General features: G+C 42.8%; 1 protein-coding gene across 1 annotated transcript in view; it reads left to right on the top strand.

Annotated features, from left to right (window-relative positions):
• The first annotated feature begins 485 nt into the window (after window positions 1-485).
• ankfn1b (ankyrin repeat and fibronectin type III domain containing 1b) overlaps window positions 486-16,782 on the top strand; it is a 26,143-nt gene continuing 9,846 nt past the window's right edge. The window contains exons 1-9 of the mRNA XM_008297813.1: window positions 486-689; window positions 933-1,140; window positions 5,555-5,752; window positions 6,527-6,640; window positions 6,856-6,953; window positions 8,106-8,196; window positions 13,236-13,343; window positions 15,691-15,790; window positions 16,070-16,202. Of these exons, the coding sequence (XP_008296035.1) occupies window positions 486-689; window positions 933-1,140; window positions 5,555-5,752; window positions 6,527-6,640; window positions 6,856-6,953; window positions 8,106-8,196; window positions 13,236-13,343; window positions 15,691-15,790; window positions 16,070-16,202 (1,254 nt within the window). The remainder of the gene's footprint in view (window positions 690-932; window positions 1,141-5,554; window positions 5,753-6,526; window positions 6,641-6,855; window positions 6,954-8,105; window positions 8,197-13,235; window positions 13,344-15,690; window positions 15,791-16,069; window positions 16,203-16,782) is intronic.

Raw genomic sequence — 16,782 nt, forward strand, 5'->3', positions numbered from 1 at the left:
TGCGATATATTCCTTTATATTTTGAATCGTCACCTGGAGCCTGATTTTTTTTGGTTGTCTTTACATGAATAAAGACATTTCCCACATAAACTGTTGCAGAAAAGGAACACATTGATGCACAGAAATTCACCAGAACGAAGTGATGTGTTTGTACCAATACATAAAATCTACACCGATGCACAAATGTATGATTAGTTACTCAATTTATGTCGGCAAGTATGTTTTGTTGACATGAAATGACAAGAAGGAGAAGAGGCGTGACTTTTTTAAAGACTGTCTTGCACTCAAAAATTCTTCCTCTTTCACTGTTCTTCATGTAAACTCTCATAATGCACTTTGGAGCTGATCACAGGTTGTGTGCACCATCTTTTCTTTCCCCCCCTTTCTGCTGTATTGTATTGTAGCAGACGTCATATTCCACTCTTTTCTCTCATCACTCGTGTCCCTTACCTACCCGTCTCTCCTCCAGGGCTGACTCTGGTAAGATGACGCAGCCCATGAGAGGGGACCAGGCCCACCAGCCGGCCTCAGCTCGCAAGTCAGCCAGTCTGTCCTCGCCAAGTGCAGCTCGCCGCCTATACCGCAATTTGTCTGGAAAGTTCCGTGTGGGCACCAACCCTCCTGCTCTGGAGGACAGTGTGGTGTCAGGACGGGGAGGAGACAAGGAGAGGCTACGCAAAACCACCATAGTAAGTCAGAGAGAGAAAGAGAAGGGAAAAAATAATAAGCCCAGGAACATTGTAGTCTAAAAATAGTCAAGGAAAACACATAGACTCCGCTGGTGCTGGAATCTCAGGTAATAACAACACATGCATCTATCGAACTATTGCAAAGTAAGACAGAAACTTCAATTGCTTAATATGTGATGAAAACTGAAATGTCTCAAAGTCTTATTTAGTTTTAACTCCATGTGAACTGTCTTTGTGTCACAGTTCCAGAGCAATGAAGCTTTGTTTGAGGCAGTGGAGCACCAAGAGTTGGACTTGGTGCAGCTGCTTCTGTCCCAGTACAGTCTGGAGGAGCTGGATCTCAACACTCCAAACAGCGAAGGCCTCCTGCCTCTCGATATCGCCATCATGACCAATAACGTACCCATGGCCAAGCTTCTGTTGAGAGCCGGTGCCAAGGAGAGCCCCCACTGTGAGTAGAAAAACACAACCAACTCTACCTGCTGTTACCTGCTGGTGATTTAGTTCTGCACCTCTATGGAAACAGCACAAACATGGCTAGAAGCAGAGAGAACTTAAAAATGCCCTTTGTGCGCAACAACAAAGCTATAATATAATAAATCAGAAAAAAATGAATTTCTTTGATTATTTTTTTCCAAAAATTGAAAAAACCTGGAATCAACATGTCCAATGTTTTTCCAAGTGCCTACAGGTGTTACCAATAGAAAAGTTTTGGCTCTGCATGGTGAAAAGATTTTCTTACTTACATTTTAAATGTGTTTTCATACTTTTCTCCTGTCTGCTCTGTGAAAACATAGCCTGCAGTTCAGCTGAAAAGTCCCTGAATTTCTGCCACGTGATTGTTGGTTTTAGCTGAGTCACCAATAGTTTCACAGTTGTGCTGAGGAGGACTGAATTTTTTGTTTTACAGAATCTTAATAATGCAAAAGAGACATGTAGGATAACATAATTTTGATAAAATATCATGATTTTAAGCATAGATTTGGTTAAGTTCTCCAGTTAGACGCTGCTATAGCTCACCTGGTTGAGCTGGCGTCCCATGTACGGGGCTGTAGTCCCCAATGAGGAGGTCATGAGTCGAATACCGCTCACGGCCCTTTTCTGCAGGTCCTTTGCCCATCTTCTCCCCCACTTTCCTGTCTCTCTCTCTCGACTGCACTCTCAAACAAAGGCAAAACGGCCAGAAAAATTACTTTAAAAAAAAAAAATTTCCAGTCAAACCACACATCACAGATGAGTAGGTTAAGGTCTCCAACCAGGATTTTTTGAAGGTAACATGTCTTTCAAACCTGCTGGCAGATTTTTGCCTTGAGAGGTTTAAAGGGAGTTACACAGAGTTTTAAAACTCTACTATCAGACCAATTATTGCACCCAGAGAGCTGTGCAAAGATAGCCATGATGATTAATTTTGTCAATTTGTTATTTTTTCCCCCGAAAATTGCTAAAATCAGATTTTGTGTCACTGCAATGTCTCTCTACTGATATAGGTATTGGTTCTCTCATTTATAACTCTACTGGTGAAGCTGCAGCAGAAAGAAATCTGGAAAATTCAAGTAAAAATGCCACAATCTGATAATACCGCCCTCCTCCTACAGCTCTACGCTCTCTGCTGTAAGTCGCTCAAATATTCAAACAAGTCACTTTGATAGTTTGCTTCCCTCATGATTGAAACCCTTCTTTTGCTTACACTCGGACAAAATGGACAAAAACAACAAATGAAAACAAAAACAAGAAAAAATAAAAAAGAAATTCCAGAATAATAAGTTCCATAAGAGGCTTGGAAGCTCCTCCCACCTTCAGTTTGTTTTTCTGAGGCTCAATTGGCCGACCTCCCTGTTCATCATCATTCTTTTTTTTTGTTGTTCCTTTTTCTTTTCTTTTTCGTAATTCCAGAACGTTCCACAGGTACTGTAACCTGATTGGCCGCTGCTGAGTGACTGACAGCAGGCGTGTTATCAAAACTGACCAATGGGGAAATGAACGGCTGTGGTGACCAATGGGAGAAGGGCTCGCTCTGTCGTTGTTGTTTTTGCTCTTTATCTCACCTGAACAGGGTGAAAACTCCTGTGATTGGCTGATGTCTCCTGTCATTACCAAGATTTTAGAAGATATAGATAGAAGTCTATATACAGAGCCAAGAGGAGGTGCAGAAGTCCAGTTTCCTCTCAGATCATTTTAATTGCACTATGCTGAAAGCTTATTGCAGACTTTTTTGCTAATCATGTAAAAAAAAATATCCTGCCATCTCCAGCTTTAAGTCTTTAGTTTTGTTAATAAAGCTTTGCTGTAGGTGAGCAAATGCTACCTTGGCTTACAGTTAGAATTAAGTTGGTTTGCCTGATCTTTCAGCCAGTCAGGTCTTGTGTGATTCATGATAAAAGATAGTTGTTTTCTGCCAATCACACCTTGTACACCAAACACGCTAATGATGCAAGCGAGTCCCAAAACCACATCAGTCGCTCCCAGACAGCTCTCTAATCAGTTGTTTCCTTTGTTGATTTCAGTCCGTTGCACAGCCCAGAAATAATCCCAGAAAGGGTCTCTTTGGTCATCAGAAGCTGCTCTCTGGGAACTGACAACATCAAGCACCTGCAGGTGTTGCCCAAAGCAACGGCACACACATAGCTCATAAGATAATCGCCTATTATTCACATCAGTAATGCACTGTATTGACAAACTCGCACATCTCCTTCTGTTTTCTGCTGGCAGTGAAAACGTATTAAAGGCGATGAAAGGGTGGTAATAATGATGCAATATTAGTCATCTTCGTAAGCCCTTTTCATTGTCTGTGATCTGGGGAGCCTTCGCTGCCTTCCTCTGTTAATGATTAGAACTCGCCAGTAAGGCTCCTCGGCTGTTTGTGTTTGTACTTCTACACACACACACACACACACATTTTCAAGAGCTGAGCCAGACGTCTTATAAAGGTATCATTAAATTGAAAACACTTGAATGGAAAGTAGTGTTTACTGAAGTTTGCTCTTTGATTGCGCTCTCTCTCTCCAGAACCCAAATAACTCATGAGACAGTGTGAGTTGTGAGTGCGTGTGTGTACGAGTACAAAAGACTTAAAAACAGAGAAAGAAACAATAGCACATGAGGAAAGCGCGCACTAATCAAACTCGGTCGGAGGAGAAATTGAAATCACAGACGCTGCCGACTTTTCCTTGAACTTTGAAATTGATTCTGGTGCTTATTGATATTGCCATGCTTGACTTCACAGTGTGTGGTTACCAGAGAGGCAGGGGTAGATGGAGACAATCAAACAAATTCTCGAAAGCAACTTTATATTCGCGTTGTAAATCCCTCGGTGGCCGTCAATAAGACAAAGCCGCTTTAATGCGAGGATCCCAGCTTTAATGTGAAGTAAGGACAAATCAAGACACACATACACACTGGTGACAGCATCTGGACTTGCTCAAGTTCTAGAAAAGTAAATCAAAATGAACCAACATTATTATTATTTTTTATTTGAATTATTTCCTTCCATCTGGGGATCCTTGGTAATGATTCAAAGCTAAACTCTAACCTTTACAGCTCAGCCCCGACCCCTTTACATTACCCCTTTTAAAAGTGACAAACTGCCTTTAAGTCTTCACACAAGTGGCTGAAGAGAACAACAAAACTGACACCCAGAAGAGACACTCCGATTCAAAGAGGAGCTCGCAGCCACTGAGGAGACACAGAGAGAGCCGCAGAATTAAACACCCAGATGGACATTTTGACACGGAGCTTTAAACTTACTGTCAACAGTGGAATCTAACGCTCAACAGTGGAATCTACAATGAACAAACACAGACCACACAGACTAAACACAGACACACACCAATCCCAAACACTCCAAGAAATGACCAGCCACCAAAGAAGGAGTACAGTACGCTACTGTCCTTTGTGACCTTAACGGCTTTACATTAACTCTTCTGTGCTTTTATTTAGCGCGATCTTTATGCATTTGGAATTGGAGCGATCGAACCCGTTTGGTCTCCGTGTCACGCCACCACGAGTCACTATCGCTGACTGCTCAGGCCACGGTTTGAATATTTTCACGGGGTGTTACATCTCATATACTATAGTATTTTAAACATCATTGTGTCTTAGTAACACCCTGCCCCCTTTGAGAAAAAAACATTCTTCTGATGGCCGTAGGAGGCTGTGGTATATTATATAAATAGATGAGTTATACAAAATTTTCCACACGTTTCGCAGAAAAATACTTTTTACAATGGCAGTTTAAAATGATGCCTATGCATGTTCCCACCATTTTGTGTTCCCTTATAACCGCATATGAAGAATACTCCTCCCTCTCTCACCCCTCTCACTTTCATTGCCCCATTTTCTGTGTCATTTTCTAGGTGATGTCATCCCCAAAGAGAGACTGCTTAGTTACATTAAATGAAGTTTATTGAGGAATCTGCCACAGTATTTTGGCAAACAAAGACATTAAAAAGAGTGGCCTGCAAAAGCAATTTGCAACATTGCAGGCAATGGGGTTTCTTGCAATATCACTACGTGTATTGTTGAAGCGCTCGATAAAAGTGGAATAATTTGCACATGCACGTATTTAATTGTCAAAGAAATAACGTGTGTGTGCAGGAGAAATCCACTGTTTCATATTCACAGTGTTTTACATTTGAGTTTTGGTTGGAAAACCAAATCACTCAAATTTATAACCCTGCATTGCTCTGCTTTGAGTTGTGTTCACCATCTGCTTGTCCAAAAGCATTTCTCTGGATGGCAAAGTAGTTTTGAAATAATGGTGTCACATTAGCATGTGCCTACGGGGAATGAAACTCTTCTACCCTCAGTACTGAATGCATGCATTGACTTTGCTCCCTCTCTCGCTGTGTCTCCCATGTCGTTCTCAGTCGTGAGTCTGGAGGGCCGAGCGGTGCATTTGGCCACCTTGGTGCAGGAGGCTGAGCAGCGGGTGTCGGAGCTTCAGGCCCAGGTGCGGAGCGAGGGTCCCGGTGAGCGGGAGGGATCCGACCGGGAGAGGCAGCTAAAGGCCTGGGAGTGGAGGCTCCGGCTCTTCCGACGCATGCAGACAGGCTTTGAGCATGCTAGTAAGGCTTCAGGATCATTGTTTTTCCTAAGGTTTTTGTCACGTGCTGAACACCAGATAAAAGTTTGCCGCTCAGATTGTTCCTGCAGTCATTTTTGGCTTTAATTTTTTGCACCCTTTTTCTCTGCTTTTACTCTGTCTGGGCTGAGTTAATGGCTTCCACACCGGGAAGTCTCGCATACGACTGTGTGTGTGTGTGTGTGTGTGCAAACATAACACGCCTGTATTGCTGCTTTAATTTTTATAGGCATTTCATGACACGCTTAGTGGCAGGGTAGACAGGGTAGACAGCCCCCCCCGGAAAGCAGACACTCCTCCCTTCTAGCCGAACCAATCTGCATTTTGATGTAGAAAAAATTTTCCCCCTTCTTTGTAATTCCACATGTAATTTGAGGGACAAGTTGTGTGAACACGGATGGAAATTATAAACCACATGTCAAAATTGTGTTTATGTAGTTATATTCGCATTAAGTTGACATCAGCTTGTGAAGATGGTAGATTGCAGATGTGGCATTGTTGTCATTACTGTCTGTAAATGGCTTCCATTTCAACAGCATCCAATATTTGACTGCTATTTAAACTTTTTCCACTAAACTTGGGAGTTTTCACGGACCAGAAAGACTAAATGATGCCACTACAGTAAGCTGACGATTGTATGTTCTGGCTCCACTATAATGGTTATAACGTGCTGTGCAGGATCTTCGTCTGCTTGTCTTTGACTGTCTGCCTCTCTGCTTATTTACTTGGTCATCTTTCTGTTTCTCTGCCTACTCAGACGCTCCAGATGCTCCCAGTGTTGTTCGCCTGTCTGTCAGCAGCAGCACCAGTCTAAAAGTTGACTTCCAGGAACCTCTCTGTGTCAACTCTGCTGTGGTTACCAAGTACAAAGGTCAGCCGTCACACCCAGCCTCATTTAGAACAAACCACTCAGTATTACAATATGTAGAGTTCTTATATTTATTGCCATGCCTAGAGTTTGCAACACTTTGTGATTAAAAAATGTAGAACAGCTTGTGTTTTGTTTTTTCTGAATCACAGGAATTCCTGAATTGTTCAGTTCCATCTTTTTCTAATTACTTAAAAAATGTTTGTGTGCACTTGAAGTGAGCTGGAGCACTGCTCCTTCATTGAGTCCTTTGCTGGGTGAGATGATCGTGGATGACACCACTCTGCTGCAGTGCAACATCACTGGACTCACTTCTGTAAGTTCTGCCAGAACATCTGTCTCCACCACATAATTGAAAGTCTGAACTGTTGTATCAGTATTTTAGTTTGATTCATCAACCTGAATGAATCACTAAGAATCTTTTGTTTCAGATTCTGGACAGGATTGTTAGTTTCACATATAAAGCTCCATGTGATAATTTCAGGAGATGACACCAAGAGTTGCTCCTCTGACAATAAATTTGACTTATTTTGAGGGATTTATGTAGAGAACTTGCATCCATGCACATTAATTCTCCCCTACGCTGCTGCACAACAAACCATTTTCACATGAACCTGGTTAAGCAGTCGTATTTCCTTCCCACTACCAGATAAAATAGATGCAACCGTGCTTTATATGGTAGTTTATGGATGACAAAGCAACACAAAAAAGCCACTAAGCTGCAGCTTCTCCAGCTGTTGGTGCTGACCGATAAAAAATTTAGAAGCTATTCTCCCACATGAAGGCCCCCTGATATTATTTATACACAAGCTTAAAGCATTTGCTTGGGCGACATTTGAAGGCATTTCCCAAGTGACTCTTCTTTATTACATACATCAAACTCTGCATACAAGTTGTGGTCACCATCAATCCCAAATGTGCTGTGAAAGAGTCATGGCCCTGCTTGAAACACAATTGGAAAACACAGTTTATTTGTTATTTGTTGAAAGTCTTGGCTCCTGACCATTCATAAGCAACAGTTGCAAGACAGCGTCCAAAATGATAAAAAGAGCAGCTTGGTAGCCTGCCACCTGATTTATGTTTGGCATTTTTAAGCGGGCATGTAGACAAATGGACACTCCACTGGTTGTTTGTTATTATGTGAGAGAAACCCCTTCCCCCTTTTAAGACCCCTGCTACCAGCCAAAGCTCACTCCTGTCACAAGACAGGGGTCAAGGCGAGGCCAGTAAGTGTTGGCGGCTGGTTTGATTGATCTGGCTGAGAAAGGAGAGACAGAGGCTTGCTGTCTGCACACTAAGCACAGAGACAGACAGAGCTGCTAGATAGACGCTACACTTTCCACACACACACATATACATTCAACTAGACACATGTAAGGTTTTGTGCATGTGTGCATCAACAGATATGCTTTCCTTTTGATCATAGCAACCAAATTGTGCCATAAATGCATGTCTCCTGTCGTTCCAGGGAACCTACTACTATGTCCAAGTGTCAGCCTACAACATGAAGGGTTGGGGGCCTCCACTAGTTTCCACCCCAGCCTGCTCTTCGCCTTCCAGTAAGTCGGCACTGTGCATAAACGTATGTGTGTGACAGAGCGTGTGCCTCCATTTTACATAAAGCAAAGCATAAATTTTGCAATTTTAAAAAAAGTGTCAAACAAGTGCCCCCGAAGGGTTTTGGCTGGCTTCACCAAATTAACACCGCTGCAAAACAGTTTTCTCACAGGATGCAAAATGGTAAATGTTCCGCACTTAAATAGCGCCTTTTCACCTTTGTGAGATTCTACAAAGAGCTTTACAATGTGTTTCTCATTCACGCACATCATCATGCAAGGTGCCATCTGCCATCAGAAGCAACTTGAGGTTCAGTGTTTTTCTCAAGGAAACTTTGGAACAGCCGGAGTTCAAACCACCGACGACGGTCGTCCGTGGCTCAGGCTGCACAGGAACCATGTGTGTGTTTTCTGTGTGCGCCCTGCATGACTGATACACTTGTGATAGCCGTGCCCCACAACTGGGACATTGCATCATTTCGCTCATTTGATATGGTTACTCCAACGTCATTCCAACGTTGCTTTGACATCATTAGAGGGATGACAGCTGGACTCTCATCAGCCAGGAAGCTTGGTGGGTTTCGGGACCCCCACTGCGGATGTCAGTGAGTGTAACCATAGCCTCAGGGGTGGCGTTCGGGCCGGCTGGCAGAAGAAGCTGCCGGGGTTCAGCCAAGAAATTAACCGTGAAGTCATGTGCAACAGCTGAGGTGTTGACCACTGCAGCTCTGACCCTCTTCCTCCCTTCTACTCTATCTATCTATCTATCTATCTATCTATCTATCTATCTATCTATCTATCTATCTATCTATCTATCTATCTATCTATCTATCTATCTATCTATCTATCNTATCTATCTATCTATCTATCTATCTATCTATCTATCTATCTATCTATCTATCTATCTATCTATCTATCTATCTATCTATCTATCTATCTATGACTTAAAAGTGTTTTCTTCAGCTTACAGTTTTTATGTTTTCCTATATTTTTTGATTTATGCAATGACTTTCATGAACGTTGTTTGTGTAAAGCTTGTAAATTCTCCAGAGTTGGTACACACCTACTGTAAAAGAGTGAACATAGGTACTATCATTGTGGGCATATTGGCACACTCATGGCACATCTGGGGAACACATGAACATGTTTGTCCTCAGCACACAGTGTTTTTCAGCCAGTGTGTGTGTGTGTGTGTGTGCATGTGTGTCTTCGTTTTGAGAAACTAGGCTTTCCCTCTCTTTTTTTTCTACTGTCCCACCTCCCTCCCTCCCTCTCGCCGAGCTAATTTCGATGTTGCGTGTTTGTGTTTTCCATTTGGGCCTACCACTGGAAATATTTGCATGTCTGTGCTGTAGCGCGCGGCGCGGCCCCAACAGTGGGGGCCTTATACCGGGCCGTGGACGCCCATTAAAGGGCCCGCTTGTCTTGTCGGGACAGGCACCTTTCCGGGAATAGAGCTCACCGTGTTTCAGCCCCACGCGCCCTCCGGGGGGCTCCAGGAGAGGGAGTGGGGGTGGGGGTGATGGTGGTCGGAGGGGGTGGGTTATCGCTGACACATCCTCCGGTACTAACACAGAAGGCAGAAGGTGCTGAAGGATCGTTTTCTGCAGCGCCGGTCATCTATGTGCAGGGACGGCAAAGTTTATATTTGTGATTGTTTATAATACAAAGTCGGTAGGTTTCAGTGTTTTTATGATGGAGCATGATTGGGAAAGAGGAACACAGTAACAAACAAAGAAAAACACAAATAAAATGAGAGAGAGAGATGGAGGTTGTAAGACAATAACTGTACTTTCAGAGCCGTTTTTGATGTGTTGAGTTAACGTTCTCTAGTTTCTGTCACACTGTAGTTGGTTCTCTGTGCACATATATGTGTGTTTGTGTCAGTTCTGAGCCCAGATATGTGCACACCAGCCTGTAGCTGTGGTTAATCAAATCAAATCAAACTTTATTTATATAGCACTTCTCATACAATAGAGCAACACAAAGTGCTTTACAGACTTTAAAACATTGTCAAAAAAAAAAAACAAAAACAAGAAAACCCGTCTCTCCCACCCTCCATGTATACACATACACATATGGCTACATATACACACACACATGCACATACACACATTCTCACCACTGGCCGTAGGATGGTGGTCCTCAGTGGGTTTGTCTGTCAGACGGCACCAGCTCTCTCACATTAGGGTGTGTGATGTTCCCTATAGTGCGCATACTAGACCAGTTTTTAAAGTACCTGACACTCCATCGACTGGACATCTCAATAAAAGGGTCGATATGAGATATTTTGGGGTTCCAAACTGAATATGACCTTACCAGACTGGCCTTACCTAAACCTTCGCAATAATATCACATCAGCCCCGTATGATCTACAGAAAGGTGACAAATTAAAGTTAAAATCTCAGCCCTTGAGCCCCACAGTCTGGAGATCTGATGTCCCTGTTATCCTGTGAGAAGAATTATGCTGGCATGATTTGTCACCTTAGAAGGAAGGGTCACAGCAAATCAATACAAAGTTGTTCTGAATAATCACTTATGGGAATTCCTCTGATTTCTTGGGTTTCTCTCTGTAAAATATTATACGGCCTTCACCTTACTCTGCAAAGTGCATTGAGATACCTTATGTTTTCAATTGGCTGAATTGAACTGAATTTAATAAACTACCAGACATTTTAGGCTGAGTTGTCTCTACCGCCATCTTCAAAACACCAAGTGAGGGAATATCTTGTGGAGGAATGGCGTCCCACTCCTCCTGCAGAGTCCAGAGACTTTCAGAATCAATAAAAAGGTGCATTCAATTTTATATGACGACATGTGGCGGCCCAACACCTTACTAAGACACTTTAAGTTCATTTTTCTTTTAATTTGCTGCCCATCTGTTAACTATTTTTATTACAATTAAAATATAGAACAGTAAGGGAATCCTTAACCTAGAATTTAGTCTCTGGGAATCTGATGCTGGGTTGTTTGATTCTGAAGTAAGCATCAAATACAGAAGTTGTTCACAAAAGTTCAAACACAAGTCAGGCTTTTTTTTTTTTTTTAAATCTTGCAAAAGATCATTCTTCACAGATGAAAGTTTCATTAATTACAGTTAAACCCAGTTATGTTGATGTATTCATACAGTCTACTGTGAGCTTAGTCTCTGTCTCTCAGTAACAACCTGTTTGTGTTACAAGTCTTAGAAGCTTTGAACACCAAAAGCAAGAAAATAACTGAGTCTTTAGTGTTAGCTGGTGTGTACTTATTCATTGTAAAAGAATCAACTTCTTGGCTGATCTATAGTCAAATGCACCCTGTTGCTCTGAAAACGTGGCTCCACAGAAGAAACTATATAGAACAAAGTCTCTGTTCCATTTGTGTTCACACTGCGTCTGAACAATATTGAAAATTTTGTGGTAAATACTATAAGATTATGTTTAATATTTGATAAACCAGTTTTGCAAGGCCAACTACAGTAGGTAGGAATGTATGTCATCTCATCTTTGCAAACCCAAGTGAAAAGTGTCTGAACAAGATCTGGCAACTGGAACGTGCTTTAGTCAAAATGAAACTCTGAGAGTAACTCTGAAGTACGAGCCTGTAGCAGTGTATGCAGCTCTGTTAGATTTTAATTAGGCACAGTGGTGCTTTGAGCTAACTATATTCTAACATCAGCAACAAGCTTGCAAGACCAGAATTTAAATTTGTAATCCGCCCACTTTCTTCTGCCTATCCGTGCTTGAGGCCCAGTGGCAGCAGGCTAAGCATCCCAGACATCTCTTTCTCCAGCAAGGTTTTTCAGTATATCCTGAGAGCTCCAAGGCATTCCCAGGCCAGATGAGATGTGTAATCCCTCCAGTAAGTTCTGGTTCTACCTCAGTGTCTCCTCCCATTTGGATGTACACAGAAAACCTCTAGGAAGGAGCCCAGGAGGCATCCTAATCAAATGCTTGAATCACTCCAGCTGGCTTTTTGGGACGCAAAGGAGCAGCATCTTTACTCCAGACTCCCTCCGGAAGTCCAGGCTCCTCACCCCATGTGTAAGACTGAGCATAGCCAACCTACCAAGGAAACTTATTTCAGCCGTTTATATCCGTGACCTAATTTTTGCGGTCACTACCCAGAGCTAATGACCATAGGTAGGGTTTGAACGCAGATCAACGGGTAGAATGACAGCTTTGCCCTCTGACTCAGCTCCCTCTTCACCACAACAGCCTGGTACAATGCCACATTACTGCTGAGACACTGAACCAGTCTGCCTGTTCACCTCATGCACCATTTACTCATCACTCAAAAACAAAATCACAAAATACTTCTAAATACTTCTAACCCACCCGCAACCCAGAGGAAGCAATCCACTGGTTTCCAGGGGAGAGCCATGGACTTAGACTTGGAGGTGTTGGTATTTTTAACCTCATATTGGCATTACATGAAGCATTAACAGATAAACAGAGTTACAATAAATCATCAAGAGGGGAACATGAATGTCTGTACCAAATTTCATGACCGTACATCCACGACTTTTTACAAAGACATGAAACAAAATATCAACCTCAGGGTGATTCTAGAGGAAAAGTTAGAGGATTGCGAAAGTCAGAGGGGTACATTCTTCTGTGACCATAAATGTCTGAACAAATTTTTCTAACAATCCATCCAGTAGCTGCTGAAATATTTCAGCCTGGGCCATTGTGCTGGATCAACCTTCTTTTCGTCACCTTAGATTCTCCATTAATAATATAGAGTTCAAGGCGCCCGGATAGCTCAGCGGGTAGGGCGGGCGACCTGTGTATATGGGCTTTAATCCCCGACACAGCGGCCGTGGTTCGATTCCAGCCAGCGGCTCATTTGCTGCATGTCATTCCCCCACTGTTCTACCCACGTTTCTGTCTGTCTTCACTGTCACTATCATTAAAGGTGGAAAAGCCCCCCAAAAAAATCTTTTTAAAAAAATTGTGTGCAGTTCAGCTGAAGAGACCAGTGCAGCAATGATATGTTATCAGTGTGAGTCTTGACAAATGCAGAACTTAACTGTTTTCTTTCTTCACATCTGGCTGCAGGTTGGCGGGATATCGATGGCCGCGCTCCACGTCAAAGAGGCCAGAAGGAAGCACTAGACCAGCTACTGGGGCAGATAAAAGAAGCTCACCGCCACTGCGTCTGCCATGGTATCAACAACTTTTTGATCGATCTGATGGCCGTGTTCGCCTAAAAGACTGAGCAGTAATATGAGAGCTTTAACTATTTGCACGGTTGACCCCAAGTGAAATTCAAACCCCAAAACCTGGTAGTGATAGTGACTTGCTGTACTCATTGAATTACATGTGAGCACGTGTTACGAGGTGTTTTAAGCCGGCGTTTAAAATAACATCTTGATGACTACAAATACATTTGATCCTAAGATCGGTTTTTAGGACTAGTATCAGTTGAGGTAAAGTGCAGTAGTGTGAGCCTCTGACGTTAGCCCGAGCGTCTGTCATTTTCACTACACCCGTCACATTTTAAACAAACAGAGCCGCATTTTTAGCCACCGTCGAGTTCATGTTTCAGAAATGTCCTCGTTGTAAACAAACGCAGCATCGGGCGGTTCACTTCACAGGTGTAACACGTCTCACCAATTGCTGTGTTTCATCTCACCTTGACAGACACTTTACAATCTCAGGCACGACAAGTACTTCAGGGGCCGTACACACTAAGATGGCATGCCACCTCAAAAATAATACCCTCCCCTCTGTCTCAACAACCCCCCCACCCCCTTGTGAGTCTTTCCATGACTCAGCCCTTCCTCGGCTGAATACCTCTCTCTCTGTGACAAAATGCAGATCAACTTCTCTCACACTCAAGCTGTTTATATCCCCAAACACTGCTGGCTGTAAGCTGGTCCCATAAGTGTCAAAACCTGTCCACACTGACTCTTTTACATGATGGCAAACTGCATTTAGCATTGAGCAAGTTGTCTCTCTTTTTCTCTCACACCCACCTACCCAAACACACTCACCCCACTTACTATTGTCCACTGTGGCCAGACCATATTTGCAATAAGGCGAGATGCAATATAATAGTCAGTATTGAGTGGCTCGTGGTTCTTCAGACGGCGACTGATTGAGCTTGAGAGTTCAGGCACGGTAGTCAAGGTGGCGTGTCCCGGGGTCATGTTTGTTATTCCTGTAAGAGACAAGTCCAGGGCTGGAGTCTGGAGAGGGCATAAATTAACACTGACTACTGCTGCCTCCCCCCCCTCACCCCCCGCAGCCCGCCAGTCGTCCTGTCTACTGTCCACACATATACACACACGCATGTAAAGATAGACAGGCTCACACACAGATACACATGTACATGAACAGACACAAATATTCAAGTACATGCTCCCTCTTTCAACTCTCTCCTCCATGTCCATGTACGCACCCCCCATCGCAGCCCGGCTTATAGCCCACACCACCTTCTCCCTCTTGTCCAAACACTATTAATTAAACTGTGAAAGAGGCCTTGACTAACACAGGCACCCCAGCAGTCGGCCCTACTTGTCTGTCTTACTCAGTGTCAAACAGGGACTGAGGCCAGGAGGACTGGAGCTGAACAGAGTCGCGAGTGGAGAGAAATTTGGGGAGGTGAGAGGGGTCGACGGGTGCTGTTTTTTCTTGTTACTCCACCTCGACTCGTCCACCTGAAGAGAAAATTAGTTTTTTTCGGGCCCTGAATGGGGGGATTTATTGACTTTAAGTGGCCTGGGGCTGGAGTAAGATCACCTGGGAGGGGGAGGGAATCTGCAAGGGGTTTTTTGGACGCGGGGTTTCTAATGAGTTGGGAGGTGCGTTATCTCACCAACAAGCACCCACACAAACACACACACATGCATATATGCACACACACCTCCCTCTCTTGCCTCCAACCCCCTCCTGGCCCACTAAAAATAAACATGTCCCCACAGACTTAACTGACCTCCCTGTCAGTGAGTGGCAAAGGGTTAAGACACATACAGACATACACACACAAATTACTACAGCTCCTTGGCTCCATGCATATGGCTGTAGCTCAAGGCATGCCATGCTCCAGCAGCTATAGCATGCGCAGGTAAACACACACACACATACATCTACACACAGTTAGTGCTCCTCTGGGACCTCAGAGCTAGTGGTTCCCTCTAGGCCCATAGTCTGCTGTTGGCAGCCAGCATGACTGTCAAATGGTGCCGCACCACTGGAGAGCATGAAATGTCAAAAAACATTCCAGTCCGACCATGTTGTTGGACGTGTCAGGCTTGTTGTCAGTTAGGTAACAGCCTGTCACTGGGGGAGATATTTCTAGAGTTGGTCAGGACAGAAATATTCATTTGTTTAGCGAGAAAATTGGACACTCAATCAGAGTCACAGCACGGTGTCTAGTAAGCTAATAATGATTTTAAGCACCTTAATTTCAAGCATCAAGCGTATCATAATGTTTATTTAAGTAATCTCAGTCAATCTGTTTCTATTGAATTAATAGAATTATTTCTCTTTTTTTCTGTTTTTCACACAGAACAGTGCAAAGCTCCAACACAAGGCAGGAAGCACTCGGTATCCAAAAGCCTGCGACACCTCTTCCAGCCCACCAGCAAATTTGTTAAAAGCTTGAAAAGGTAGATGAACATTTATTCATACAATGTAAAAATATCAGACTTTCATTTTTTAGTAGAGTTACTATGTGCATAACTAATTAAGTCTGTGATTTGTTAATTTATGTTTATATAAATTTCTGGATTCTGCTTTTGCATTGTGACTGTGTCATGACTTTGTTGCCAACATGAAGCTTTAAGTTTAATTCATTGTATTTACTTTGATGTAACCATTCTGTGGTGTAGTAACTATATCTGTTGTGTGTCTACTGTAACACATACTTTCTCTGTGTTACTTTCCAGAGGTCTCTACCTGACATCCATATTCTACAGGGATGACAACGTGTTGGTGACGCCAGAAGACCAGATTCCTATTGTGGAGATTGAAGATTCCTATTCCAGCTCACTCATGCAGGACTTTCTCTGGTTTACAAAGGTACCAACATGAAACTGAAAGAAAGAGAGAAAGAAACGACATATATAAACACAATTTGGCTAGTTACTCCTTAGCCATCCTAATCCCAGGCACTTTCTGGAGGTTTTTTTTTTTTGCTCCTGTTACATTTTTCACTCACTGTGACTCATTTTTCAATGCAGTAGAAAGTTCTGCACCTCCATGGACAGCACAGCCATGGCTAGAAGTAGAGAGAACTTAAAAATGTATTTTGTGCACTATAACAAAGGTATACTGGCATAATTAGAAATAATAGTAATACATTGAAAGAATAATTTGATCTGATTATTTACTTGATCAAAATAAAAACATTTTTCCTAAGCATCCACAGGGGTTACCAATACTGGAACAAAAAAAAAAGGGACCGCTACACACTATACATTTTTTACATTTTTCATTCACACTGTCTGTATAATCACAGCCTGCAGTTCAACCAAACAATACTTGGTATTTTTTCCTGTGACTGTTGGTCTCAGCTGACAAACTAAAGGGTTCAGTGTTGTGCTGAAGCATGCAGAATTTTTTGATTTTTACATAATCTGGTTGATATAAACAGTTTATT

Source organism: Stegastes partitus, unplaced genomic scaffold, assembly GCF_000690725.1.
Source record: "Stegastes partitus isolate 25-593 unplaced genomic scaffold, Stegastes_partitus-1.0.2 Scaffold1250, whole genome shotgun sequence".
Classification (NCBI taxonomy): Eukaryota; Metazoa; Chordata; class Actinopteri; family Pomacentridae; genus Stegastes; species Stegastes partitus.